The sequence below is a fragment of the Schistocerca nitens genome, chromosome 4 (assembly GCF_023898315.1).
Source record: "Schistocerca nitens isolate TAMUIC-IGC-003100 chromosome 4, iqSchNite1.1, whole genome shotgun sequence".
NCBI lineage: Eukaryota > Metazoa > Arthropoda > Insecta > Orthoptera > Acrididae > Schistocerca > Schistocerca nitens.
In genome coordinates this window covers 471,151,084-471,167,773 of record NC_064617.1, presented here as the reverse complement: position 1 = coordinate 471,167,773, position 16,690 = coordinate 471,151,084, and the positions used below count along the sequence as shown (strand labels likewise).

At 43.6% G+C, this 16,690-nt stretch overlaps 1 protein-coding gene across 1 annotated transcript in view; it reads right to left on the bottom strand.

The window, feature by feature from the left end:
• LOC126252033 (juvenile hormone esterase-like) overlaps positions 1-11,710 on the bottom strand; it is a 61,326-nt gene extending 49,616 nt beyond the window's left edge. Inside the window, exons 1-2 of the mRNA XM_049952818.1 lie at positions 11,572-11,710; positions 703-837 (exon numbers count right to left, since the gene is read on the bottom strand). Coding sequence (XP_049808775.1) covers positions 703-837; positions 11,572-11,634 — 198 coding nt within the window. The 5' untranslated portion in view covers positions 11,635-11,710. The remainder of the gene's footprint in view (positions 1-702; positions 838-11,571) is intronic.
• Positions 11,711-16,690: the final 4,980 nt, after the last annotated feature.

Below are 16,690 nucleotides of genomic sequence, written 5' to 3'. Positions count from 1 at the left end.
TCCAGTTTGAAGCTTTTCAGTATACTAGCTCCGTCAAAGAAGACTTCTGTTTCCGCTCTGGGAGCCATATTATCGGTCTCCTCGTTAAATTCGCCTCGTAGACCGCACCAGTCTTCACTGTAACTCTAGCAAGAAGGTCTCGCGAAATTACTACTGCTCGGGTCAGCCACATAAGGATATGCTGAAGAGTTTTTACTCCCCTGTTATTACTTTTTTAACAAGGCTTCTGACGGACAGTGGCTGGCCTAATAAGATGGGTACTAATTTTCCGATTTTTGACCGTTACTTTGTCTATGTACACTTGAAATGCATTCTCCTTCAATCTGTCGGGGCGGTATTCGTGTCTGCGAACTTTACTTATCCGTTTATCATACACATTTTAGGGAGCAAAAGTTCTAACATCTCATGAAGTCAGTATGAAACGGAAGTAGTTAACATTATATTGTCATTGATGTTATGACAGACTGAAGCTACTTGACAAGGCCAGAAAACGTTGTGGCATCGATGGAAGAAACAATGCGTCATTCACCTAAAGTATGGAAATAATGTAAAACTACATCTTGGCTAGTCTAACAGGGATTAGACCCATTCTCCTCCTGAATGACCAGTGTGACATCCTCAAGCACACGAATGCAGTTCGCTAAACAGAGAGATCATACAGAGAATAAGCAGCTGGGATACGACTGTAAGTAGAGAACTCACCTGGAAGCGCAGCTCTCCAACAGGAGGCTCGGCGTACGGGATTCCCAGAAAGGCCGTGTAGGACGTGTCGTAGACGCTCGTGGCCGTACTTCCCAGCAAGCTTCCTTGCTGGACCGTCACCAGAACGTCCTCGGCCTGCAGAAAGAAAGTAGCATAAACTGAATTAAAATTTTGAGCTTAGCACAGTGTTTCCGACCCATCAAATATTAGCTTGTGTCTCCCTTCTCCCCGCCCCTCCCCCTCCCACCAACACCGAATACCATCATTATCGCCTAACTGAACTTAAGAATGAAAAAGAATTTTCTTCGCACACATTTATTTCTAAAACGACGAAGGGTAAATGATATTAGTTGATATGAGTATTTATTAAACGACAAACTAGTTACTCAGTGAGACGATTTACTGGAATGATGAAACAATTTTCTGTGCATCGTGTGCGCTATCTACAATTCCTTCTCAGGTAAGAAAGCTAACTATCCATATTGAGGTTAGAAACTTGTTGAAAAGCATGCTTCCTCTGCAGCACTCCTCACCCTAGCAACACTTGCTTCACCCACATTCAGCATCTGCATTTAGTATCAACCAAGCTAAAATGTGTGCACTACACTTATTGTTTGTAAACCACTCATTATACAGTGACAGGAATTCGAAGACGTTTGGTTGGCAATACTTTGTGTCCGACCACAGCCACTAATAATCACAGCTCTACAAAATAATTTTTTTTTTTCGTTGCCAGGGAAGTTTGAACGAAAATGGGATATTGTTATGATACTCATTCCGAGTATATTTTTACTTTTTCCAAATTGGCTCTGGTTTTTGAGATATAGGTTATTTGTGGAAATGAGAGTTTCATGTGGATAATATCGACTGCAGGGTCCATATATGGTGTAATGTATTTGCTACCTGTTTTTTAATTAGTGATATTGTACTATCTTTATTAAACAATTGTGCTCAGGGAGTGCATCTGTGTGGTTGAGGATTACATCATGCAAACATCACACTGTCAGCATGTGTTCAGTCCTGTTGTGCGGTGCGTGTGTTGAAGATATTGAGGGTTGTGCAGATTTGAATTCGGCGGTACTCGACATTCATTTGTTGGCCGAGGTAATCCCCGCAACAGCCGATAGGTAGCGTTCAGTGTAAACATGCAAAATGGCGATGGTCGAAAGTCACACACATGTGCAGTGCAGCTTCAAGGAGATAGAACCTTTTCATCGTGACGTAGCAAATAAGAGGTGAATATTCATTTCACACAAAACAATTAATGATGTTTGTTGGATGTGATTGACATGCAAATACAAGAAAGTTCTGCATAATATGTAGTATTTGTGCAATTTTGTTTTAGGAAAACATGAGTTCTTCACACCGTCTTTGCGTGAACCATCCAGATGAGTTCTGCTACATTTGTGGTGAATACGTTCTTCAAAAGAACAGGAAGAATATCACTCCTTTTGTGAAGTAAGCGTATCTGGCATATTTCGGAATTAAACTTGGAGATCAAGACAAGGCGTGGGCACCCCATAAAGTTTGTAAATGCTGCGTGGAGTGCTTACGGCAGTGGACAAAACGAAAAAGGAAAAGCTTAAACTTCGGAGTGCCTATGGTATGGCGAGAGCAGAAGAACCATACAGATGATTGCTATTTTTGCATTGTTAATGTGAAAGGTTTTAATAGGTTCAAAAAACAAAAGTGGGAATATCCCGATTTGGAGTCAGCAAGAAGACCGGTGGTGCACAGCAACGATGTTCCTGTACCAACCTTCAAAACATTACCCACGCTAACATCATCAGATGACGATGTGCACGGCGGGGAATGTACAAGTAGTGGTTCGGAATACGAAGGACGTGAGACACAACCCCAGTAGTTCGACCAGAAGGAGCTCAGTGACTTGATACGAGAACTCAATCTTTCAAAGCAAGCATCAGAACTCTTAGCATCCAGGCTTAAGGAAAAGAACTGTCTTCATCCAAGTGTTAAAATAACAGCTTACCGGACGAGAGAAGAAAACCTTCTTCCATACTTCAACCAAGAAGAGGTTATAGTGTATTGCAGCAATATACCTGGACTTTTACTTGAATTGGGGCTGCCGGAATATAGACCAGAGGACTGGCGTCTCTTCATAGACAGTTCCACTAGAAGTTTAAAATGTGTTCTCCTACACAATGGCAATCGTTACGCATCTATTCCAATTGCCCACTCAACAAAACTTTGTGAAGCATATGCTAACATCAAGATGGTTCTGCAGAAAATTCAGTATATGCAGCACCAGTGGTTGATTTGTGTTGATTTGAAAATGGTGAACTTCTTGCTTGGACAACAAAGTGGATACACAAAGCACCCATGTTTTATCTGCATGTGGGATAGTAGGGCAAAGCACGAACATTGGAAGCAGAAAACATGGCCTCCAAGGGAACATATGGCTGTTGGTGAAGCAAACATCATTAATGAACCTCTGGTTAGTAGGGACAAGATTGTTCTTCCACCATTACATATTAAGTTAGGACTAATGAAGCAATTCACCAAAGCTTTAGACAGAAATGGTAATTGCTTCACATACATCTGCAATACGTTCCCTGAACTCAGTAGTGAACAACTTAAGGCAGGAATATTTGATGGTCCTCAAATTCGCAGGCTCATCAACGATACCAATTTTACAAGTGTCATGACTGTCACTGAAGCATCGGCCTGGAACAGTTTTGTCGCTGTTGTAAAATGTTTTTTGGGCAATCATAAAGCTCCCAATTACGAGGAACTGGTCAAAAACATGCTCACTAACTTTCAAAACTTAGGAGCTAACATGAGCATAAAATTGCACTTCCTTCACAGCCACTTGGATCGATTTCCTCGTAATCTAGGTGATTTCAGTGAGGAACAAGGAGAGCGGTTCCATCAAGATATGAAAGGAATAGAGGAAAGATATAAAGGAAGATGGGACAGGCATATGATGGCAGATTATTGCTGGAATCTGCAACGTGACTGTTCTGAAGAGACCTATAAAAGGAAAGCGTGCAGGAAGCGGTTCGTCATGGACGGAAAATGATATACTTATAGAGAAACTTTTCAATTATGTTTTATACGTGGACAAATGCCTATCAGGTTTTCATAGAAGCTATTTATAAAGATTATTTTCTTTTTTCATTGTAGTTTGTAGCGCTCGAGTTCAGTATTAGCAATTTTTTCTAATTTTTTGAATAAATCATGCATTATCTCAAAAACTAGAGCCAAACTGCATAAATGGTTGCTATATTCGTCCTCAGCACCACTAACCCATCCTAAAGCCACTCAAATATCCTTGGCAAGAAAATGAGTGTTGACCAGTGTAATAATAATACAGTGTAGGGCATACAGCAGTATAGTAGCCATTACATAGTTACTGTTGTATTGTATTGCCAATTAGTTCGTTTATCTGATACAAAATGAATAATGAAGCAATTTCTGATCCACTGTGGGAATTACGTGCAACTAAAAAGACAGCATTTTCGTGAGACATTTAAGCATAGTTGACGTATCTGTTTAAATTTTACTGTCATAGATACATGGTGCAAAGTATGTGTGTACTACGTTGCCCAAGTGAGGAAGATAACGTTCATATATTAGTTTCACAAGCTGTACGTCCCACTACATCGTGTCGCTCGTTAATGCTCTCCTTCAGAGCTGTAACTGAAAGTCAAGGAATAATGCGTTTATAAAGAAATACTATTGTCTGTAACATAAGTACTATTATTATCTTTGTTCTTTTTGGTATCGGCGTGAAACAAAAAGCGCCACACACTATCTTGCTTTGTCTTGTTCAAAAAAATGGTTCTAATGGCTCTGAGCACTATGGGACTTAACTGCTGAGGTCATCAGTCCCCTAGAACTTAGAACTACATAACCTAACTAACCTAAGGACATCACACACATCCATGCCCGAGGCAGGATTCGAACCTGCGACCGTAGCGGTCGCGCAGTTCCAGACTGAAGTGTCTAGAACCGCTCGTCCACACAGGTCGGCGTCTTGTTCGGATAGGACGCCGTTGTGCGCAGTCTACATAGTAAGGTGTGCTCACATTTTATTATTTGAGCAGTGAGCTCCAATATATGTCTAAAGTGTTGCTGTTGTTAATTTTAACTGTAACCTGCACCACATATCCCGTTTGATTGTCCCATCATTTTTAAAAGAATTTCAAACGCCGCGCCGGCAGCAAGCTGAACATCGCTGGACGGCGACAATTGGCCGCCATTAAGCGGCGATTTCAAATTATCGTAATTAGTATCCCGTTCTTTCCACAGGCGACGCTGGAGATCAGCGATATAATTTCTTTCATTTATGATCTGTAGGAAACTGATATTTTCAAAGTATTTAACGATTTATTCAGACGATTTATGTTACGTGCAATAGGATACAGATTTGGCCTGAACTAAGATGTAATTAAACCACACGTAGGTCCTTACGCATTGAAAATGGTGAAATATTTTTTGTGTGTATGTAGCCTCTAATGATTAACTGTTTTTGAGCTTGGATTCGTCTAAGTAATTTCAGTAGTTTTACAGGAACCCACGCCACATTTTTGTGTCAGTAAAATCTAAGAACGATCCGTGCCTTCGCATATCTTTGCAGTGAAACCAAAATCAAATTAAAAATAAAAATAAAATGTAAATTAAATTAAACAAAATAATAAAATCCCACATTCACATTCCATTCAACAATACACGCGTTAATAGGTTATAGATATACTACAGTTGTCGAACGTCCAGAGCTACATTCTGCAGTAGCACCGGTAGTTACCGTTCCAAAAACGTTCGATATTTGTCTATAAAATACGTCCAATGAGTTTGTTTCACACAATGCCTCACCATACGTTAACCGACCTAGGACGTTGTTGGTCAACTTACCGTAACCAGTGGGATTGTCTACACTCCACTAGTGCATGTTACGCTGGTAAACGCTATCATGATTTGTGAATGTAGACTCATCGGAAAACAGTACCTCAGCAAAGAATGTGGGGGGTCGTTTGCATTTATTGCCGTGCTATTTCACAAATCACTACCCGGTTATGGAAATCGGCGCCACTAAGTTCTTGATGCAGTGACACATGGTATGGATGATACTTACGATGACGCAGTAGTGTGACAATACTACCCACGGACATACCAGACACGCGGTATAGTTGCCGGACGCTTGTCCGTGGGTTGTGGTGCACTACCGCTAGTACGGCTATTTCACTAGCCTCTTCTGTAACGTATTTGCTTTGTTTCCTTCTGCTGGTCTATAGTTGGTTGGTTGTTTTGGGGAAGGAGACCAGACAGCGTGGTCATCGGTCTCATCGGATTAGGGAAGGATGGGGAAGGATGTCGGCCGTGCCCTTTCAGAGGAACCATCCCGGCATTTGCCTGGAGTGATTGGGGAAATCACGGAAAACCTAAATCAGGATGGCCGGACGCGGGATTGAACCGTCGTCCTCCCGAATGCGAGTCCAGTGTGCTGGTCTATACTCTGCTTGTAAAAGAACAAACGAGAGCGAGCTTTCTCTGAAAAGTGCTCGACATATAAGGCAAAATTTCTCCTACATTCTCTGTAAAATAGGATCATCTCTATTTTTCCGTCTGTGGTTGCAACATTCATTGTCCACTTGCACGTCTGTTCTCCAAGTGATAGCTAAGTGCCCAGGCAATAAACACTGCACAAATATTATAACGTTTAGAGCCGCTATCTGTTCTACGTCTGCACGATACGTGAGCTCCGGTAGCAATGTACTGCCTGTTACGATACGTCGTATTTCGCTACACGGCCACGGTCGCGCGCCGAGTAGTCCCCTATTCGATACGTCCCGGAGGAATACAAATGGAGTTCGAGTGGGGTTTCCAATTATAAGTTACGAAATACTGGCCTGTCCTACCCTCACAGCTTGGATGTGGGATCCCACGTGTCATTGGATATTCGAGGGCCATTGAACAGCATGTCGTAAATTACAATTGTATACCCTCTCTATTCCTCTGATTACAGCTCCATCTGTGGTGAAACGAAGAAAATGCTTCAGCCAAAACATATATACATTTTGCATAGAATCGTAATCTGCAAAAAAAAAAAAAATAAATAAATAAAAAATAAAATAAAATAAAATAACGGGGTTCCCATTCAAAATTTCAAAGTTGCCTCGGCCACCCATGCGTGTGGCATCGTTGAATGCCCCTCCGAGACAAACAAAGTTGAATTATAACTGTTTTTGATTCGATGCGTAGTTTCCGAGATATGTCAACGTCTTCACTTAAAATGAATGCCCTGTAGAGACATTCATCAAACATGGTACATACTTGTAGCAAGGAATATGAAATTATATTAAAGCTGTTGTAATACGACGCAATGAGTAGAAGAAAAATGACATTCAAAACAATTAGTTAACATTTGAGATCGTGATTTATATTAAAAGAAGGAAGTTTAGTGTTTAACGTCCCTTAGACATCGAGGTTGGTGCAGAAGTTCAGATTAAGGAAGAATGGTGAAGGATATCGGCCGTCCCCTTTTAACGGAACCATCCCTGCATTTGCCTTAAGCGATTCAGGGAAATCAAGGAAAACGTACATAAGAATGGCCAGGCGGGGGTTTGAACTGTCGTCCTCCGGAATGCGAATCCAGGGTACTAATCACTGGTGTCTCATATTGCATAATGCATTTAAATATAATTACTGTTATTGATCAGTTAAACAATCCCCTCACACGGACATCTCAGTAATACTTCTCCAAGTAATTATTGTGTGAGAACTTTGGGTTTGCTGGTGGTGGCAGCAATCTAAAACGAGAACAGTCAACATGAAGTGTTCCGAATGGAGCCGACTTTTAACGATCAGTACTTGGCGGTCAGCAGCAAACACACCGTGCCATTACTATAGTTAGTCTACTGGAAGCTCATAACATGTAACTTCTATAGATTATCAATACATGTGCATCCCTAGGTGCCGCCCCACAACGTCAGTATTGGCTCTTGGGCAGAAAAGTTTGACGACCTCTGTTCTAGAGGGTACCTGACAATGGACCATATGAAAAAGATAATGTTCATACATTCGTTTCACACGTGTCACGCATTAATGTTAATATTTAAAAATAGCAATTATTGGTAATACATGTAATCAGTGTTACAGCCTTATGAAATAATGACCATAGTTATGATCTTACAAAAATAACTTAGTTTCGTAACCGAAACGCAATCCATCTCTTTTATTTTTACCCTTCAGAAAATTTAATTTTGCCCGTCAATGGGTAATTACCCCCAGGTTGCGAACTGCTGCTTTAGAATAATTTAATGAGGGCAGCGATGTTTACCAGTTGGTAATGAAAATTTCTCTCAGCACCACATCTATCACAACCAAAGCAACAAGCGAAGTGCATCTCACTTCAGTTCTTCCGCGACATTTTACATTCCTACTTGAGACTTAAGTGTCTAGTTGCGAAGTATGTATTCCTAACACAAAATTTGTGAGAAGGTGTTTCTATGTTGCATTTGACCAATGTAGGTTTTTGCGTTGTTAAAGATTGAGTTCCGAACGAAATTCAACAGACAAGCTGAAAAGCGATTCGAGGCAAAACGTCGCGACAAATACACTTTGGATCAGAATTTGGTAACATACGTTTTGTCCCATTAACAACAATAGTGTCTTCGACGCTGGTTCGTTAAAGCACTGTACAGAATGCTGCGAAGATGAATTAGAAAATAGAAGCATAAATTGGACATTACCCCTTTACGCTACAAACTTCCTTATTAAACTCAAAATTACTCTCGTCATCTGAATGCAACTCGCCTAAGTGACAGGTAGTGTATCATTTAACGATCACTGTCGTACACGAGAACAGTGTTAATTGCTTCTTTTAATCCTATTTCGTGCCTCCGAAAGGCTGCCTATTCGAGTTAATTCCTGCATTTGAAATGTGGATGACAGATGTTACTGTCCGCTTAGTCAAATATCCAAATTTTGTTTTAAACTCACATTTGTAACTTTGATAAAGCAGTTTTTGGAGGGGAATAAAGCAATTAATCTTAAAAGAGATACGATGTCAACTGGTAATACGAATATCTTTTAATGGAAAAAAGACATGTACAACACAGTAAGACACCCATGAAACCTGATGAACTTATATAAAATAATTAGATGCAAGATATACTGACAGAAAGTTGTTGCGTCAAAGTATCGGTGGAAAAACTACGTCACTGACGCAGAGCAATTTTTCACTGTATGGTTTTCTAGTTTATTTAAATCTTGTGAATTTTTAGTGTAAGGAGGCAACATTTTGCCACCATCCATTTAACATGCTTGTAGATTTATATTTCCATTAGATTATATTTATGAATCAAAATCGAAGTGATTATTTCGTTGGCTGTTACGAGCTAGCACCACGCACTAACAATTTCTGTGATACTCCATGTCTGGAAGTTAATTAAGGCTGAACACTAATAGAAAGGACCAGACGACCTTGCCTTCCTCAGAAGCCGCTGTCGGCCAACGAGGGGCTGGGAAGTATCTTATCGTACTCTGCAGGGCGGACATTATTTAAAAAATACTGCTGATGTCATCGGTCCCTAGGCTTGCACACTACTTAATCTAATTTAAACTAACTTAAGCTAAGAACAACACACATACACACCCATGCCCGAGGTAGAACTCGAACCGTGGCAAAGCACGCTTGACATTTAGTGACCTCAACGAGAAGAATGCATGACGGCGGTGGTTTATCATGCTAGAGGCAGCAGATCCACCATAGAGCGGATAGAGCGGGCGGGAGATACTCTCTGACGAAGCGAAAAAACCTGGAGAACGAGCATCGGGGGCCTAAGAATGCGAAAGGACATCCTTTTAGTGCGAAGGAATGTGCGGGGTCAGAAACAACGCTCACGAGCGGAGCTCGAAAACTTCTCACGGCAGTGCAGGAGCACATCTCCAACCAAAACAGCAGAAACGCGTTAAGGAACGGAAATTGAGCCTTCCAGAAATTCTTCCGAAAGGAGTATGAGCTTCAGGCGACTGGCTGGCGGATTCGTGACCCATGTGGTGTGAGGTAATGTTTTTGTAACGGCCGCTGGGATCGTCACCTGGAGCACAAACGTAGATGCCGCGTGTCCACATGGAAGCGGCAAATGCCGGGAGAAAAAGAAGATCGGGAGCACTCGCCTCTGAAGATCGCTAGAAGGGACTTTGGTGGCGACAGCCATACCGCAGGAGCTGCCGGTCACATTTTAAGAAGAGCTGCTTTCGATACAGGGAACGCGTTAACCGTTTCTCTGAGACATAATTTTGATTCTGCTTACTTGAGTGACGATTATTTAACTCTGTGTGGAGTATGACACACATTGAAGTCCATTTTTAAGGGAGATTACTTGAGTGGGGAGATTACTTCCTTCCCTATCCTTCCCTAACCCGATGGGACCGATGACCTCGCTTACGGTCCTCTCCCCCAAATCCACCAACAACCACCACCTCATTTGCACAGCGGCCAACGTCCCAACTAGTGAATCATCTGTGTAGTACAACTGCTATCCGTATTTCAACAGGTGATATGCACACTCCAGTTCAGTGGACAGAGAAACAGTCGCAGTATGTGCGTTTTGAGTTCCATCTGCTTGTCCACTGAGCTTTTTTCTGAAAGTGAAAGTTGGGGTGTAGGTATTCTCTTTATCAACGCTAGTCGGTGTCAACCAACTTTATGTGCATCTTATATCAGAGGAATGTGGCTAAAGTCAAACATGTTCCACCAATCTCGAAATTACAAGTAGTATATAATTCGATATTGTGCATTTCATATTTGTACAATTTTTGCATTCTGTTGTGACCCATTCTAGTACTATACCGATAAGAATGATTGGTCTAATGCGTTAAACTGAAATAAAACCATAACCCAATATTTAGATTCACGAAAATCCCTAGGCAAAGGCTTTCAATGATAGGGTTAGTTTAATCATTTATTGGTGTGTGAATTCCACTGCGGAACAACATTAGGCAGCCACCCACACACATGCGTTGTGCTACACGCTCCGGGAGTTTACAGTATTCCTTGACTAACGCCTCAGCTGCGGTTGCACATATTCACCTTTAAGGAAATGGATCTTTTCAACACTTCCTCAGCTCTCCGGCGCGTAGCCAAAAGCAATATACTTATCTGGTTAAAGATTGTAACTTTTATGTATGATTACATTTCAATTATGCAATTCGTTATACACACATTAGCATTGCATTTAGACGTTTCTTTTGGAGACAGGGAAGTTTTAAATGCCTTCACCTTTGGATGTGTTAGTGATAGATAACTTTAGTACAAAGCCTGGCCTCATTGCAACAACGTCATTTAGTGCTCAATTTTTTGTATGATTGCTTCCGTTTTGCTATATCTTTGTTTATATTCCATTAGTTTTTGCGGATATTTATTGTGGTTCCGAAGAGGGCTGCAGTGAGTAGCTGAAACCTTTCATAATGAGTGAATAACTTTTCCCTGTTACAATTCAATAAACAATGCAAAAACAAAGAAATTTTGCAACAAGAAAACGTTTGCTTTTAAAATTCCAAGAGTGTACGCCCTAAGAAGACTCAAGAAACGTGCTAGTTCCACTCACACACAGCTTGCTTAGCGACTAAAACGATAAAATAGGAGAAATACAGACGAAGAAGGATGCCATCAGAGAATCTTTGTGTGCACCATCCGCGAATTTTGTTGGAAGGATAGAAAATGACAATGGTACACTATAAACACCTCCACTTCTAGCACTGGTCACCATATCTGTTAATGTGTAATGTAGCTGCAGCTCCAGGTGAAGACGTGGATCTAAATATAGACTTAGGAGGAATGTGTAAAAAATTTCCAAGAGTTTCATTCTAATGACAACAGGAATATATCTTTCTATGCTTTACCTTAAGGTTGATCGTTAGTCCAAGAAGCACAAGAGATACGAGACAAATATTACAGATCATCATTGTGTCCCAGTTCCCGTCGAGTAAGAACAACAAACCTGTTGATCTGCGGGAATAGCTGACCTATAAGGCTGTCTGGCAACTGTGTCGTATGGATTCAGCTGCAACAGACAGAATGTCGCCGGTGCACACATGTTGCTGCTGTGTACTCAGCTGATACAGCAGACACTGCTGTTAGCAATAACACAGTTGTGGAGAACAGTCTTACGTAGACTACGGTCAATGTGACTAAACTTGTCTGCTAATCATTAACGTTTCTTTTGTAGGTCAGGGCTTTTATTACAAATTCAGGATTGTTTAGTACCTATACGTTTCCGATTGGCATTAGAGTCGTTTTTCGGGTGAGGTCTAGAAACAGAGAATTTCTTCGCTTAGAAGCCGTAGGAATGCATGAATAATTAATGAGATTCCATGTGTATCTTCCATCGCTATATTTAGGGACCTCCTGGTCACAGTAGAAAAAACGACTTAATTTGTTCTCGAAGGGCTACAGTTCTGTTTGTTATCGCAAAAGCCATTCGCTGTCTCTTCGGAGTGAAACTGTTCTTATTTATAACCGCAGTACAAATGTTAGGGAGACATCACGTCACCTGCAGATTCTCTGGAGTTCACATAGGTCATAAAGGCAACTGGAGTGTTTACTTTACTATCATGGTGAGAGACTAGATCTTATTGAACGCATTTTCTTCTTTTTTCATGCCAGCTTTCTGCGTACGACTGCGAGACCTCTGGCAACGTAGCTACTTACGTCTCGGAGTAACCACATGAAAATTATCGTAACATACATTTGATTATAACATAAAAAATGGTTCAAATGGCTCTGAGCACTATGCGACTTAACTTCTGAGGTCATCAGTCCCCTAGAACTTAGAACTACTTAAACCTAACTAACCTAACTAACCTAAGGACATCACACACATCTATGCCAGAGGCTGGATTCGAACCTGCGACCGTACCGGTAGCGTTCAAAAAGTAACATATTTTTCTCTGAATGCAGGTTGGTTTTATTCAGTAGTCCAATACACCATATTATTCCTCACTCTTTTGGCTACAAAACTCTATTTTTCAACATAATCTCCGTTCAATGCGACGGCCTTACGACATCTTACTGGGAGAGCCTGTATACCCATATGGGGATACTCTACTGATCGACGTCGGGGCCAACGTCCTGCTGCATCAGTAACCTCCGCATAATCCGCCTACTGCTTCCCGCAGAGTGCATCCTTCATTGCCAAAACCAGATGGAAGTCGGAAGACGCGAGACTGAGGCTGTAGGGTAGATGAGGAGGAACAGTCCAGTGAGGAATTGTGAACTCCTCTCGGGTGCGCAGGCTTGTGCTAGGTCTTGGTTTGTCATGGAAGTGATTGGTTGTGATCCGTCGATCACCACGAATGAGAGTGTCCGCACGTTCCAACACTCCAGGAGTCACGGCTTTGTGCGTCCGGCCGGCGCACGGGAGATCGGACAGGTTTGCACGACCTTGTTGCTATGACGACAGACGCCTTGCCCAACGACTTGCCGTGCTTTTGTTCACTACCAGGTCTCCGTAGACATTCTGCAAGTACCTGTAAATATCTGCGATGCTCTGGTTTTCCGCCAAAAGAAACTGAATGACAGCTCTCTGCTTGCACTGCACCTCCGTTACAGACGCCATTTTGAAGGCTAAGTATAGAGCCGCCACCTATTGGAACTACAGGGGCTGAAGCGGGAATATTCTACGACGTTCAACAACATATTCCGCATTTTTTAACAGAAAGTTGCCGAGAAAAAGGGGTTTTGCATTATACACTCCTGGAAATGGAAAAAAGAACACATTGACACCGGTGTGTCAGACCCACCATACCTGCTCCGGACACTGCGAGAGGGCTGTACAAGCAATGATCACACGCACGGCACAGCGGACACACCAGGAACCGCGGTGTTGGCCGTCGAATGGCGCTAGCTGCGCAGCATTTGTGCACCGCCGCCGTCAGTGTCAGCCAGTTTGCCGTGGCATACGGAGCTCCATCGCAGTCTTTAACACTGGTAGCATGCCGCGACAGCGTGGACGTGAACCGTATGTGCAGTTGACGGACTTTGAGCGAGGGCGTATAGTGGGCATGCGGGAGGCCGGGTGGACGTACCGCCGAATTGCTCAACACGTGGGGCGTGAGGTCTCCACAGTACATCGATGTTGTCGCCAGTGGTCGGCGGAAGGTGCACGTGCCCGTCGACCTGGGACCGGACCGCAGCGACGCACGGATGCACGCCAAGACCGTAGGATCCTACGCAGTGCCGTAGGGGACCGCACCGCCACTTCCCAGCAAATTAGGGACACTGTTGCTCCTGGGGTATCGGCGAGGACCATTCGCACAGTCTCCATGAAGCTGGGCTACGGTCCCGCACACCGTTAGGCAGTCTTCCGCTCACGCCCCAACATCGTGCAGCCCGCCTCCAGTGGTGTCGCGACAGGCGTGAATGGAGGGACGAATGGAGACGTGTCGTCTTCAGCGATGAGAGTCGCTTCTGCCTTGGTGCCAATGATGGTCGTATGCGTGTTTGGCGCCGTGCAGGTGAGCGCCACAATCAGGACTGCATACGACCGAGGCACACAGGGCCAACACCCGGCATCATGGTGTGGGGAGCGATCTCCTACACTGGCCGTACACCACTGGTGATCGTCGAGGGGACACTGAATAGTGCACGGTACATCCAAACCGTCATCGAACCCATCGTTCTACCATTCCTAGACCGGCAAGGGAACTTGCTGTTCCAACAGGACAATGCACGTCCGCATGTATCCCGTGCCACCCAACGTGCTCTAGAAGGTGTAAGTCAACTACCCTGGCCAGCAAGATCTCCGGATCGGTCCCCCATTGAGCATGTTTGGGACTGGATGAAGCGTCGTCTCACGCGGTCTGCACGTCCAGCACGAACGCTGGTCCAACTGAGGCGCCAGGTGGAAATGGCATGGCAAGCCGTTCCACAGGACTACATCCAGCATCTCTACGATAGTCTCCATGGGAGAATAGCAGCCTGCATTGCTGCGAAAGGTGGATATACACTGTACTAGTGCCGACATTGTGCATGCTCTGTTGCCTGTGTCTATGTGCCTGTGGTTCTGTCAGTGTGATCATGTGATGTATCTGACCCCAGGAATGTGTCAATAATGTTTCCCCTTCCTGGGACAATTAATTCACGGTGTTCTTATTTCAATTTCCAGGAGTGTATATTGAACGCCGCGTTGCATACTTTGAGGGGTGATAGTATTGGTGATTCTGAACAAAAAACTTCAAATGAGCATATCCCCAGTTCTTAACCGTATCCGACATACAGCTATTTGAAACTCACAGGCGTCAGTCACATGTCCTTCTTCACCAGCAGTCACATGCGAAAACAACAAAGGCGACGTTAGGCTACCTAGTGTTCTCTACACTGACCATTTAAATGCACACTTCACTCCACGTGGTGGGGCGACGGGTGTTGCAAGTGTCCACGTTGTTTACCTTTCGTCTCAGTACTACAGCGGTTTCACCAGAGTACTACAGTGTTGTTATGTTTCCAGTTAAAGCAGTACGTGTCAGTTTGGTGAAAATGCCACAGGGCTTCACACGTGCGGAGTAAGGTGACATGACCTTTGCATGTGGGTTTTGGAGTGAAAATTCCAGAGCCGCTGTTCGCGAGTATGAACGATGATCTCCTAATCACAGAGCTCTGGATGGCAGGGTATTTATCAGTGTGTGACAGATTCCGTGAGCGTGGTACGTTTCCCATCGTACGTGTTCTATCTGAATGTCCCGTCCAAGATCTTGATGAAGTTGAAAACATTATATGTTCTTGAAGTGATAGAACGCAGCCCATCTACCAGCTCTAGAAGAATTGCTGCACAGCTTGGTATTCCACAACCATCGAGTGATGCTCATAGTACATGAGCAGAGTCGGCATCAGCAGAACGTGCAACATCTGCATGTAGGAGATGATGCCAAACATAGGGCCATGAACGTTGTATTTCCACGTATTCTCTTCATTTATGAGTCAACATTTACCCGCGATGGAGTCAATAACACCTACAACTGCCGGCTGGTGTGGCCGAGCGGTTCTTGGCGCTTCAGCCTGGAACCGCGCGACCGTTACTGTCGCAGGTTCGAATCCTGCCTCGGGCATGGATATGTGTGATGTCCTTAGGTTAGTTAGGTTTAAGTAGTTCTAAGTTCTAGGGGACTGATGACCTCAGCTGTTGAGTCCCATAGTGCTCAGAGCCATTTGAACCATTTGAACACGTGCAACTCTCGAGCGTGGGCAGATGAAAATACACACGCTATTGTGGAAACAAATTTTCAGCGACGTTTTCCAGTGAACATGTGATTCAGTATTATTGACAGCCAACTCAAAGGTCCAGTTGTTTTTGTTAGCTGACTTAATGGAGTGCGTTATCTTGATTTCCTTCAAAATGTGTTGCCAGAATACTTGGAGGATGCTCCTTTGGCAACACGACGCCTTATGTACTTTCAACACAACGGAGATCCTGCACGTTCCGTCAGGCCAGTGACACAGTACCTCAGTGAAACGCATCCGGGCGTTGGATCGGTCGCTGTGGAGTCATTTCTTGGCCACCAAAATCACCCGACCTCCATGAGATTACTGTTTGTGGGGTTGGTTTAAGGGCGAAGTCTATAAGTGCAGAGTGGACACAGAGGAAGAATTTCTTGCTCGTATCTCTAAGGGTCTACGGATTGCGCGCAGCCGTACGGTGCGTTAACACGCGCCCACCAACCGACCTGACTGGAAAGATGACAGCGACGGAGAATACGCGACTGGCTGCCGTCCGCAGCGTGCAGTATTAACTAGCGCGGCCTCGGGCGCGAATATGTCTCTTTTTCTTAGCTCACCAGATGTCAGACACAGTGATGATGGGTGCGCGTAGCGTGCGTGTTTTATAATCCGCCTCTGTTAATAAAACTGTTTAAACTTACTTCTCGTGTTCACGTATTAAAGTACCTCAAGGACCCACCGCTTACAAATCCTGACAAAATATTCGTGTAATCATCATCCGGGGCAACAACACAGACTAACCCCCTT